A 12,794-nucleotide genomic window follows, 5' to 3' on the forward strand; every position below is an offset into this window, starting at 1 on the left:
CTCCGATGGTTGCGTCAGTTCCGCTGCGCCTCAGGCGGCGCTGGCGCGGCTGAGTCCAGCCGAGAGAAGGAAGAGAAGGACGGCGCGGGGCCTTGGGGTGTGGAGGGGGCAGAGCGAGACGCGGCCCGAGCAGGGAGCTGTTGTGGTACCGGTGCGAGAGCTGCAGCGTGTGGTTTGGCTGGGTGTTCAGCTGCCGGCTGTTCCGTATCTCCTCGTAGACCGCCACCGCACGCCTGCCCGCCAAGATGTCGTACATGCTGCCTCACCTACACAACGGCTGGCAGGTGGACCAGGCCATCCTGTCGGAGGAGGATCGAGTGGTGGTCATTCGCTTCGGGCACGACTGGGATCCAACGTGCATGAAAATGGACGAAGTTTTGTACAGCATTGCTGAGAAGGTAAGGCAGAGGTGGGCCGTTACAGGCCTTCTGTGTGCACCGTCTTAAGCGTCCTGTGCAGAGCGTGAGGTGGGCTCTAACCTGGTATTGCGAGCTCTAAACTCAGAACCACTGGCTGTTCATACTCCATCATCTTTACAGTGAGGGTGACGGAGCACTGGAACAGGCTGCCCAGGGAAGTGGTGGAGTCTCCTTCTCTGGAGATATTCAAGACCCGCCTGGATGCCTACCTGTGTGATGTGGTGTAGGAAACCTGCTTTGGCAGGGGGGTTGGACTCGATGATCTCTAGAGGTCCCTTCCAACCCTACAATTCTGTGATTCTGTGAATTGTCAGCGTTCAGACAGAGGCAGGTGCTTGGCAGTAGGACTCCTGTGACTGAGTAACACGGCACTCACGCTTCACAATAGGAATACTTAGAATCACACAATATCCTGAGTTGGGCAAGGACCTGCAAAGATCATCAAGCCCGAGTTCTGACTCTACGCAAGACCCACACCTACAGTTAAATATTAAGATGTAGCAGAATGCAGCGAGGATTTGCACCATGATTTGATGTAGTCCTTTTATGTTTAATGTGGCAGAAGCATCTTATGCTCAGATTACTTCTTGTGTTTAATTTTGGCAGGATGCTTGGCAATTTAACAGACCTTTTTTTCTGGTAGAACTCACTGGGGGGAGAAAGAACAACAGAATTGATTATTTAAAAATCTCCATCTGGGGAACTGGCTGATTAAAGTGGAAGGTCCTTCCTCATTCATGTCAATGAATAGCTTCTTTTGGGAAACTGTTGGTTCAGGGAGGATTTTCAGATGTTTTGCATTTACTTAACTGTAGTCAAGTGCGAGTAGCTGTGCCTTTTTTTTTTTTTTTTTTTTTTTTTTTTTTTTTTTTGCTTAAGCCTTAGTTGTGCCACTGCCTTTCTATTAAGGTTACATGAAAAGTAGAAGGAAAGTTAATCCATTTACTTATCATAGAATCACTGAATGTTTTGGGTTGGAAGAGACCTTCGAGATCTACTTCCAACCCCCTGCTACAGGTGGGGACACCTCCTGCTTGACCATGTTGCTCAAAGTCCCGTCCAGTCTGGCCTTGAATGCTTCCAGGAGGGGGCTTCCACAACCTTGCTGGGCAACCTGTTCCAGTGTCTCAGTGTCCTCGCAGTAAAGAATATCTTCCTGATATCTAGTCTGAATCTTCCCTCTTCTAGTTTAAAGCTATTTCCTCTTCTCTGGTCACTTCATGCCCTTATGTCCTTCCCCAGCTTTCCTGTAGGCCCCCTTCAGGTACTGGAAGGCAACTATAAAGTCCCTCTAGAGTCTTCTCCAAGTTGAAAAGCCCCAGTTCTCTCAGCCTGTCCATGTAGGGGAGCTGTTCCAGCTCTGGTAATCTTTGTGGCCCTCCTCTGGACCCACTCCAACAACTCCATGTCCTTCTTGTGCTGGGGCCCCAGAACTGGGGTCTCATGAAAGCAGAGCAGAGGGGCAGAATCACCTCCCTTGACCTGCTGGTCACACTCCTCTTGATGCAACCCAGGATACGATTAGCCTTCTTGGCTGCAAGTGTACATTCCCTGCTCATGTTGAGTCTTTCATCAACTAGCATCCCCAAGTCCTTATCCTCAGGGCTGCTCTCAAGCTGTTCTCTGCCCAGTCTGTATTTGTGCTTGGGATTGCCTTGAGCCAGGCACAGAACCTTGCACTTGTCCTTGCTGAACTTCGTGAATCAGGCATGGGTCCGCCATTCAAGCCTGTCCAAGTCCCTCTGGATGGCATCTCATCCCTCTAGCATGTCAGCTGCACCACTCAGCTTGCTGTTGTCTGCAAACTTGCTGAGGGTGCACTTGGTCCCAGTGTCCACGCTGCCTATGAAAATATTAAATAGCACTGGTCCCAGCACCAACCCTTGAGGAACACCAGTCATCATTGGTCTCCACTTGGACATTGAGTTGTTCACCACAACTCCCTGTGTGCAAGCATCCAGTCAATTCCTTATCCAGTGAGTGGTCCATCCATCACATCCATTTTTCTCCAATTTGGTGACCAGGATGTCATGCACAGTGGTGTCAAATGCTTCACACAGGTCTGAGTATGTTACATCAGTTGCTCTTCCTTTACCCCCTGATGCTGTAGCTCCATCATAAAAGACCACCAAGATTGTCAAGCATGATTTGTCCTTGATGAAGCTGTGTTGGTTACCACTAATCACCTCCTCTTTATTTCCCATATACCTTAGTAGCAGCTCGCTAGGCCTAGAGGTGAGGGTAGTTCCCTGGATCTTTTTTTTTTTTTCCTTGCTTGAAAATGGGGGTTGTGTTTCCCCTTTTCCAATCAGTGGGAACTTCATCAGACTGACATGACCTTTCAAATTTGATGGATCAAATTGGGTCCTATAGTAGCATAGTGCATTTTCTTTAGATAATTTTGTACCTAATGTTCACTTACAGTAGGCAGATTTTCTTTCTTCTAGTTGTCACCTTTGCTTTCTGCAACTTGGGCAATGCAACTAGAGCCCCTGACATTGAAGACTGAGGCAGAGAAGTCACTGAGTACCTTTCTGCATACCCCTCATGACCAGATCTTTAGTTTCCTTCCAGAAAGGGCCCACATCTTCTGTAGCCTTCCTTTTATTATTTATATAGCTGTAAAAATCCTTATTCTTCCCCTTTGTGTCCCTGGCTAGATTTAATTCTGTCTGGGTTTTAGCTTTCCTAACCTGGTCCCTGGCTGCTCAAACAACTTCTGTAACCCTCTCAGGTGACCCATTCTTATTTCCACTCCCTATAGCCCTCTGTTTTTGTTTATTTTGCACCCAAGTAAGTCCAGCAGTCCCTTGTTCATCCATAGAGGCCTCCTGGCATTCTTGTCTATCTTCCTTGGCATGCACTGTTCTGGACTTGGAGGACATGGTCCTTAAATACTGATCAACTTCCTTGGACCCCTCTTCCTTTCAGGGCTTCATGTCACCCTTCCACCCTGAAGAGGTGAAAGTCCAGAGCAGCAACCTTGCTGCACATCCTCTTTGAAGCCCTAAGGATCTTGAACTCCACCATTTCATGGTCTCTGTAGCCAAGGCTGCCCTTAAGCTTCACGTTACTCATCAGCCCCTCCTTGCTGGTGAGGGCAAATTTCAATTATAGCACCTTTTCTTGTGGATTCCTGTGCCATTTGGAAGAGGAAATCATTGTCAACACATTCCAGGAACCTCTTTGATTTCTGATGCCCTGCTGTGTTGTCCTTCTATCAGATATCAGGGCGGCTAAAGTCCCCCATGAGGACTATGTTTTGTGAATGCAAAGGTACAAGCTATTCCTGTCTGTTTATAGAGGGCCTCATCCACTCAATCTTCCTGCTCAGGTTGCCTATAGCAAACACCCACTATGATGTCTCCTTCCCTTGCCTTGACTTTAATCCTGACCCATATGCTCTGTGTCAGCTTCTCATCCATTTCCAGATGGAGCTCTGTGGACTCCGTCTGGCCATTGATGTAGAGGCTGACACCCCTTTCTTCCCTGCCTGTCTTTCCTGAAGAGTGTATATCCATCTATTCCTACATTCCAGTCATGAGAGCCATCCCACCACATCTCAGTGATGCCAATGACATCATAGCCCAATGTAGTGGAAATGCTAAGTCATGGCTTGAAACAGTGATTGAGCACCTGGTGGGAAGGCAGCCCCAACTCAGGGGAGCCTGCCTGCTTGAGGCCTTCCAGAGGTGAGCAAATTTTCTTCCTTCATTTCTGCATCCATGGCTGTTGCATCTGGGCTCATCCTCATTTGCTGCAGCCAGAGACTTTACCACTCTGCTATTCTTGCTGTACTTCCCATGACATTATAGCATTATACTCTGTAGGCATGCTGATGTCTATAACTGTTCATGCTTGTTCCTCATGTGTGCTGTATTAGTGTACAGACATTTGAATCAAACTTCCATTGAGGCTGATTTACCAATTGGGAGTTCCCTTGTCCTGCACCTTAGGTGCTGTTTTGCTGGCCTGTGATCCAGCTCCAGGCCCAGGGCATCCATCACTGCTAGCAGCCTCAAAGTGGGATGGGTTGAGGATTCCCTTCCCAACCAAGTGCTCCTGACTAAATGGGAAAGCTAGTTGCTAAAGATGGTCTTCCCCCTTCTGGGGATGAACGAACCCTGTCTGTCCCCAGAAGACCAGCTTCTCAAAGCTAGTTCCATGGCATAAGTAGCTGAAGCCACAACGCCAGTCCCTTAACGATGTATTGATTTTTCTCAATTCTGTTAGCCCTTTCCCTCCCCATCCCTTTAACAAGGAAGACTGATGAAAAGACTGCTTGTGCTCCTAAGTCCTTCAGTGCTGCTTCTAGGTCCATCTTGTCCCTTCGGTACTCTTCAGGTTGCTCACAGCTACTTTGCTGGTGTCACAGGTGCCTACGTGAAACAGCAGCAGCTGAGCCCCCTAAGGCTAACTGGAGAGTAACACCAGTTGGTTCTTAGCAGAACTGTTCGTTTTGAACATCCTTTTAAGTTTCTTAAATAACTTTCATATAAAATTAAAATGGCCACGACTGGCACTAGGTAGGAAAACAAAAAGGTTATTTTCTTTCAGGATTTAAGACATTAACTATGAAAGGATTGTTCTACACCATTGTTTGGTTGTTCCTGAGTGATTTGTGCATGGCTAAGCCTCCTAGCTGGCAAGGGCCTCTGCCATGGTAGTACATGACAAGACATGGGCTGCATTATGAGCTGTCCTAGGCTGCATTATGAGTGGCTGCGTGTGGCTCATGGGTTGAACATGTCTGATATATTATAGCTTTTGTATTTTCTTTTTCCTTCTCCTTAGGTAAAAAACTTTGCTGTTATTTATCTTGTGGATATCACTGAAGTACCAGACTTCAACAAGATGTATGAGTTGTATGATCCCTGTACAGTCATGTTTTTCTTCAGGTATGTGGTGGTTCTAGAATATAATTCAAATGAATGTGTTTTAGTACAGCGTATCAGTAGAACTACAGATCCCTAGAGATCTGTAGGTGCTTATATGTCTGTTGTCCTAGAAAAGTGTAAACTATTACCAGGGAATGTACTACTGACAGTTGTGGAATTCTCATGTTAGTCAGTCCTGGGAAATAAATGCAAGTAACGAGGATTATGATGAAGAGTGATTGCATTGAGTAGAAATCTTGCTGTGGAAGCATGTTTGCTGTCTTGTTTGAGCTTTAGGAACAGGCAATAAAATATTGACTGGAAGATGATAAAGAGCTTTTGCTTTTCTTTGAGGCTTCTTAGCAAACCTCTTTATGTGTAAAGATTTATTTTGAAACCTACAAAGCATTCTTGAAGGAGGGGGATGCAGGTTGGAGTTTTCTTGGGGGGTGCTGGATTTTTTATTTTTTAATTATTGTCATGCTACTAACCTGTCTGTTTTCTTTTCTCCCTTTAAAGGAACAAACACATCATGATTGATTTAGGTACAGGTAATAACAACAAGATCAACTGGGCAATGGAAGATAAACAAGAGATGATTGACATTATAGAAACTGTTTATAGAGGAGCCCGCAAAGGTCGAGGTTTAGTGGTATCACCAAAAGATTATTCTACTAAGTACAGATACTGACATTTTGTTGGGGCTGTGCTTTTCTTTTTTAACCCTTTCTCCACTTAAATTTATTTTTCTGTGTGTACATACATATGTATATTTAAAAAGAAATAAACCGTCTTTCAATTTTGAGTGTGTTAATTATTTAAAAACTTTGAATTCCATTTGGAAAAGGAAGGCCTCACACAAAGCCTCAAATTGTATGACTGTAGTAGCATTCTAGGCTTTTTTGTTGTTGTTCTTTTGGTATGATGTATTTTGGTACACAGAAAGCCTGTTCGTAGAAAAATACTTCAGCTGTTTACTTCTGTGTTGTGGTTTAATCCAGCAGGTGGCTAAGCACATTTCCTGTCATTCCCAGTAGGATGGCAGAGAGAATTAAGGGGAAAAAAAAAAAGAAAGTAGGACTCAGGGCATGAGATAAAGCTATTTACCCAGAGAGAGAAAAGAATAATAACATGTTTTTTATATATGTATATATATATATATGTATTTTATCTCTCTCCCTCTCTCTCTCTCTCTCTCTCACACACACACACACCAAAACCCAGCATCATACCAAGTGCTCTAAAGGAAGCAAATCTGTCCCAGCCGAAACTAAGACATTTTGTTACACAGATATCTGCAGATATCTGGGACAATTACAATAGAAGTTGTGTTTTTGTGGGAGTTTTTTTGTTTGTTTTTTGTTTGTTTTTAATAAAGAATAGAACAAGTTCCGCTTATATGCCTTAATGTTCTTTGAAGTTGGGAATGAAAATAGATGTTATTGGATGCAAACTCATAACCTTGCAGAGAAAGGTTTATCACTTTTTTTTCAGGATTTTCTTGCATAGCATCTTGGTCTTTGTATACAGTAAGAAATAGGAATTTACTAAGGTTTATGTATTCATATTTAAAAAAAATTAAAACGTCTGTGATTCACAGCTCACCTTCCAGCAAATCCAATTGGGTATGATGATGGAATTTATTTTTTATGGTGATTATGCAGTCTGAGATAATTTGTAGTAGGCAGAGTAGTTCCCAAGGGTAATAGCAGTTCTGGAGCTGGCTGCACAGTCGATGCTTAAAGGATAAACTTCCTGTAGTGTGAGCTTCCATTTATCAAATGACAGAGCAAAATGATAACATGCTCATGAGGCTTACATTGGGTTCTGCAGTTGTATTATTCTCAGAAAGGGTGGTCAGGCACTGGAATGGGCTCCCCAGGGAGGTGGTGGAGTCACCAACCCTGGGGGTGTTCAAGGAACAACTGGATGTTGTGTTGAGGGACATGGTTTAGTGGGAGCTATTGGTAATAGGTGAACGGTTGGACTGGATGATCTTGTAGGTCTTTTCCAACCCTAGTGATTCTATGATTCTATGTATGGCTTTTGAAGTTTCATATGCATTTGGCTAACACTGCGGAAACAGTGAACTCTAAGGAATGCAAAACTCAAGTCCTGGTACATTTCTCATAAACATAAAGAAGAATTAAGAACAAAAAAATAAAAAAATAAGAAAAGCAAAGATATCATGTATAATTGAAATTTGTTTCATTCTCAAATGATGAAGCCTAAAATAAGAGTCATGATTGAAAAATAATGGTGATGCCTACTTTGCAGTAGAGGACCCGGTGTTGGTTTGTTTTTGTAGCTTTTTGTTTTGTAACTGATGCATGTTTACAGAATTAACAAAAAGTAAGTCAGACTGTGCAGAAGGAGGTGCCTGTGTTTTAAGTCCAGTTTGTCACAGGATCAAGTATTCAAAATAGAAGCTGGTTTGGTGGTGTTATTGCTAGGAAAATATTGTCCACACAGTCCATCTTTCACTGGACCAAACAGAAGTCAGAAGGCACCAAATTGGGACTGTATGGTGGGTGTGGTAGGACAGTCCAGCTGGTATTGGCAGTGTGCTCTGTGGTCTTCAAACTAGTGTGGGGCCTGGAGTTACTGTGTTACAAGAGGAAGACTGTCCTCTGGCCTGACTGGAGATTCAAGCCTTCAGCTTAGTATCACGATGTAGTGGCCAGAATTGAAGGTTTGTCCGTGTTCCAGGATCATCGCTTTCCTATCTCAAAAGACCGAACACCACTTTACTTACTGAGGACTGCATCTTGAATGTTTTCTTCAAGGGGAGTTCACATGTAGCCAACCTATGGACTGGTGTTTTGACTGCAACCATAGTTGGTGACACCATGTCTCATCACAGGTAATGATGCAATGAAGTGTCACTTTCAGCCTTGTATTGGTTCATTGAGTCCTGACAAACTTGTATATAGTGTTGTTCCTGTGTTGAACATTTGTGGGACACACCTGGTGCAAACTGCTATATTCCAGCATTGTTACCATGGTTTCCAGTGGTAGTGAAAGCTTCCAGTGAAGCTGATACTCAGTTCTGTACACAATTTTCTGGTTATAATCTGCCAGTTGGTGTTGATGAGCTGATTGTCACGCTTTATTCTGTGGTGTGACAGCTGTGCTTGGCATCCAGAACACGGCTAGTCAATCATGTTGCTGTCAGTGTTTTTCAGTACAGTGCGTAAGAGGCTTAGTAGGTATTTATCATCAGTTGCTGTCCAGGCCTTACCTGTGTTTGTCTAATCAGTTAAAGCAGAAGTAGAATGCACTTTGTTATTAATTTTTAGAGAATTAAGAAGGTGTTAAGGACGACTGTGAGTGAATAAAGTACACTGCATATTCTCAGTTTTTGGTTTATGGTGGAAGGCATCACTTAAAGTCTAGTCCCAGTCAAAGCAGGTCTTGCTTGACTTGCCTAAGCCTTTGAGCAGTGATGAATAACTCTATGGACTGAGATTCCTTGACCTTTCTGGAAAGGCATTTCTGCTGCTTGAACGCCCTCACAGTTGGAAAGTGTTCCAACTGGAATCTCCTGTGCCTCTGCCTTGTGTGTAGTCTCCCCCCTTTTCTTACAAACCTACTTGCCAGTCAGCCAACCTCTCACAGCTGAACTGTGGCACAAGCTTATTGACCTTGAGGTAAGATCTGACATTTGTCTTTGAACTTCAGGAGGTTCCTGTCAATCAATTTATCTGAAAAGCGGCCAACTTTTCCTCCCCATTTGACAATGCTTGCAAATCTTCACTGCTTAAAGCATTGATTGGAATTATATTTTGATTTTGATGAAGTAATCTGTGTTAGACGCTAAGCATTAACAAATGCCAGTTTTATAAACACATCTTTCATTAGCTGAGGTGTTCTATTTAGCTGGTAGCTCTTCAGTTTCTGCATTTGTTTTAAGAGATTTCTTGATTTCAGCCAATATATTCCATGCCTAAAGTACTGGGGGATTTCTTGGTGTATAAAAACACCGTTAGCTTTTAGTTCAATTGAACGTCCTTATGGCTAGAATACATTTATCAACCAGACCTCTCAAATCTTAATAATTTTGTTTCACCTGGGTCAAGGCAATTCCAAAAATGAATACTGGCTTGGTGATCATTGGACTGAGGGCAGCCCTAAGGAGGACTTGGGGGTGCTGAATGAAAAACAAAAAGGCAATGAAGAAGCATGAAGGAAATTTTAATGTTAGTAATACAAAATAAAATACACTTTTTACATTGAAAAAGTTTGTGACTAGTAAGCTCACAACTATATAGGATAGTCTTCTATCCATACTTTTTTTCCTCCACCAAGACTAATGTTTTATTCCCAATTATAGGAAATAGCGTCCCATTTAGATGAATAAACCCAGCTTTCTACTCCTTTCCTGGGACAAGAATTCAAAGGAAAAGAAAAATGAAGATTCTATCACTATGTGATGTAAGTGTCTTTGTTTCACTGACACTTTTTGCAACACTGACTGTAAGCGATGACACACTCCAGACTCAGCGCAGAGCTGTTCTCCCTTTATCTTCCTCGCTCACATGCTTATTTCAGCGCTGTAAAGAAACAGTGAATAAGTAGGTTAGCGGTTAAATTATGCATGGACGTGATTCAGCATAAAATACAAAGATCTCTATACACTTCAATACGCTTTCAAGAGACTGCCTTTCTATTTTAGTAAAAATAATTACATAACTTATCCTCAGGAAAAGAACAAAATGAACAGACACCTAAATTACTTCAGCATAATTAAAACATTCCTGTCTTTTGCTGAGTAAGCAGTCTCGGTCAGTTTAAACAAGGAAGGCTTGCAAGAACAGGAAGAAGGAAACACAAGCACCTACTGCATGATGTGTAAGAAATATTGCCAACACTGAGGCAACCATCTGTGGGGTCGTTTGCAACATACAGTGATGTAAAATCATGCAGGGTACCTTAGCATCTCATGATTTTTATATCACTGTTTATAACTCCTAACAATACTTGCCACTTCCACCCTGCATCTTACTGCTGCAAGGATGAATCAGTGCTCTGCACTGGGCAAGGGCATTTATGAGGTGTGTTCTGAGCCACAATAGGAAGCTGCAGCAGTTCTTAAAAGTGATATACATGAATGTATAGCAGAGAGATTCAAAAATAAATCCAAGGTAAGTTTAGATGTTTAAAATAAATTCTCAGTATATACTAAAATCAAAGTAAAGCAAGTTATGACAAAAATAGAAACTATTTCCTCCTAAACTAAGTGACAACACACACACAACCAAAAAAAAAAAAAAAACCCATAAAAAAAAAAAACAAGAAAGCTGAAGCTTTTTTTACTCTCAATCCATCGTCAGTGTTCTCTATTCCAGCCTCTGCCATTAGGTCAGCAACGTGCTTCTCAAGGTCACTGATGCGCTCACCCATTTCTTCCAGTAAAAAGTTAAAGGGAACTTCTATAAATAAGAATTGTTATCATTGTATGCTATTTCTTTTTCTTCTGTGAGAAAAATACAAAGCTTTCTTTCAGATGCTTCAGCCCTTTGACTTCATCATGCTCAACACCAACGCAGTATGAGTCTTGCAGTTGTAGCACAAGTTTGTATTACAACAAGGCAATCCTAATTTCTCTTGAAACACAGAAGCACTCAAGTTCTATAGATTTTCAAGTGGTTTCCTATCTGCCCATGAGTGTACGGGACTATTTTCTGTGTAAAATACTGTCTCTGTTCAAGGAACTTTTAGGTAATAGCACGCGGTCAAAATACATAACCAAAACGTGATCAGAATATAACTGCTGATAAACACCGATTTCTTAGCGTTAATTATCTCCAAAGAAGCAAACTCCTGTAAGTGGGGATATGTGTGTGTGTTGGCAAAGCAAAACTAGGCGTGAGGAGAAACTGCAGCTCCTGGAACTTGTGCCACAGCAGCAATAACCCAGCCGGTCTGGGGTTTTTGTTTGGTTGTGTTTTTTTTAAAAAAAGGATATTTCTCAGCGTTATCCTTTCTGTCAGAGCTTGAAAATTCTCCTGCAGCTGATACAGCAGATTTTCCGCCTAGGAAAGGAAAAACAGCGACGATAGGGAGCTTCCTGCCGAAACTACTCCCCTCCCTCTCAACACAGTGCGCGCAACCCTTCACCTCCCACCTGGCTCAGGGGAAAGCTCCAACAGCATCGAGCCGCGGAGCCCCCGAGCGCCGCCTCCAGCGGAGCGAACCCCGAGCTCACCAGCTGTGAGAGCCGCTCCGCGCCCGGCGGCTCCGCGGCCGCCATCACCGCTGCGGGCAGGTGGGGCGCCGCGACCCGCACGCGGTGAAGGAGGCCGCCCTTCCTCCTTCCCTGTCGGGACGGAGGGCGGCCGCTGCGGTACCAGGCGGCTCCCCGCCGGCACGATGCAACTTGGCGGCCGCGCGATTCCCGTCTGGAGGCTGCCGTGCTGAGGGACGTCAACACGGGAGGAGTTGGCGCGGGCGTGCCGGCTGTGGCGACAAGCGGAGGCAGCTTGGCCGCTTTTTTCCTGCCGAGTTGCTGGCGTCACCGCTGCGACGTGAGAGGAGTGTGACTGCCCTTCCTCTGCACTCAGAGTTGTGCCGAATGGCTTTGGGACAGTAGTCAGGGGAGCACTTAGGGGCAAGGTCAGGAGTCGCTGCGTTTTGTGTTTAGTTACTGGGAAAGCACTGGAGATACGGCTGGTGGTTCTGCATGTGGTTCTTTGCTGGGAATCTTAAGCAAAGGACCAAAACTATCAGAGTGCTGCCTCCTACCACTCCTGCAAACATGTAGGTCATCCACAGCTTTTAGCTTTGCAGCATCAAATGCACCTGGAACAGCTGTTGCAAAGGTCTCTGTAATAACACTCTATATAACAGCACCTGTATAGTTAGAAGAATATTACTGTTAGGCAATAGCTTTCCTTAGTCTATTGCATTGTAGATATGGCAAACACTTAGCATTGCTTTCATCCGTAAGTTTATCTCCTGAGCTAATAACCTCAAATGCTGGAGAGGTTATCTCTTGTCAGTCTACTTCTTCGTATCTTTCTTATTAAACATAATAGTTTTCCCTCTTTACTTTCTCCAACTTGGTTTAGGAAGAGGTGGAAACCCATGCAGAGAGATGCTGGCATCAAAGCAGATGCCACTGCTGCCTGCTTCTCATAATCATAGCATCTCCTCTGCACATCCTCATCTTCCCACTCACAGATTCTCCTACTGGTTTTTCAAGTTACATAAAGAAAAATCAAGTCTGAATAATCTAGCAGTGTATGTCCCTATATGGGAAACTGTTGATCACAGCCTGATCCTCTGATTGACCACCTGAGGCAAGCCATGAGTCAGCTGCAGGAGCACAGGTGAAGGTAATTCAGCTGTGCTACCTGAACGGGTGGAGCTTGGTTCCACCTCTCCCAGATCTCATTTAAGGGCTGACTACCCTGACTAAGGTAGGGTTTCTTTCTCTGGAGATCGCTCCTGTGTGGCATTTACTGCAAACCTTCAACATCAGTGAGCATTTTCCATT

At 43.8% G+C, this 12,794-nt stretch overlaps 2 protein-coding genes across 2 annotated transcripts; one reads left to right on the forward strand and one right to left on the reverse strand.

Annotated features, from left to right (window-relative positions):
• Positions 1-16: 16 nt before the first annotated feature.
• On the forward strand, positions 17-6,101 carry TXNL4A (thioredoxin like 4A). Its single transcript, XM_015854809.2, has 3 exons — positions 17-398; positions 5,214-5,317; positions 5,816-6,101. The coding sequence occupies exons 1-3, from the start codon at positions 246-248 to the stop codon at positions 5,985-5,987; spliced, it is 429 nt and encodes a 142-aa protein (XP_015710295.2). The 5' UTR covers positions 17-245; the 3' UTR covers positions 5,988-6,101.
• Positions 6,102-9,473: 3,372 nt separating this feature from the next.
• On the reverse strand, positions 9,474-11,795 carry HSBP1L1 (heat shock factor binding protein 1 like 1). Its single transcript, XM_015854800.3, has 4 exons — positions 11,505-11,795; positions 11,265-11,331; positions 10,613-10,707; positions 9,474-9,849 (listed from the first exon to the last, which is right to left on the reverse strand). Exons 1-4 carry the CDS (start codon positions 11,547-11,549, stop codon positions 9,844-9,846), a joined length of 213 nt encoding a protein of 70 aa, XP_015710286.2. The 5' UTR covers positions 11,550-11,795; the 3' UTR covers positions 9,474-9,843.
• Between the last annotated feature and the right edge of the window lie 999 nt (positions 11,796-12,794).

Source organism: Coturnix japonica, chromosome 2 (assembly GCF_054131305.1).
Source record: "Coturnix japonica strain WE chromosome 2, WE-NBRP24, whole genome shotgun sequence".
NCBI classification, from domain to species: domain Eukaryota; kingdom Metazoa; phylum Chordata; class Aves; order Galliformes; family Phasianidae; genus Coturnix; species Coturnix japonica.

Bases quoted from the DNA above. Each gene is read 5' to 3' on its own strand.
- TXNL4A (XM_015854809.2), top strand. From the start codon at position 246: ATGTCGTACATGCTGCCTCACCTACACAACGGCTGGCAGGTGGACCAG. The intron at 399-5,213 runs GTAAGGCAGAGG...CCTTCTCCTTAG, and splicing joins TGTACAGCATTGCTGAGAAG to GTAAAAAACTTTGCTGTTAT. The intron at 5,318-5,815 runs GTATGTGGTGGT...CTCCCTTTAAAG, and splicing joins ACAGTCATGTTTTTCTTCAG to GAACAAACACATCATGATTG.
- HSBP1L1 (XM_015854800.3), bottom strand. From the start codon at position 11,549: ATGGCGGCCGCGGAGCCGCCGGGCGCGGAGCGGCTCTCACAGCTG. The intron at 11,332-11,504 runs GTGAGCTCGGGG...TTCCTTTCCTAG, and splicing joins CGGAGCGGCTCTCACAGCTG to GCGGAAAATCTGCTGTATCA. The intron at 10,708-11,264 runs ATATCCTTTTTT...TTAACTTTTTAC, and splicing joins AGAAAGGATAACGCTGAGAA to TGGAAGAAATGGGTGAGCGC.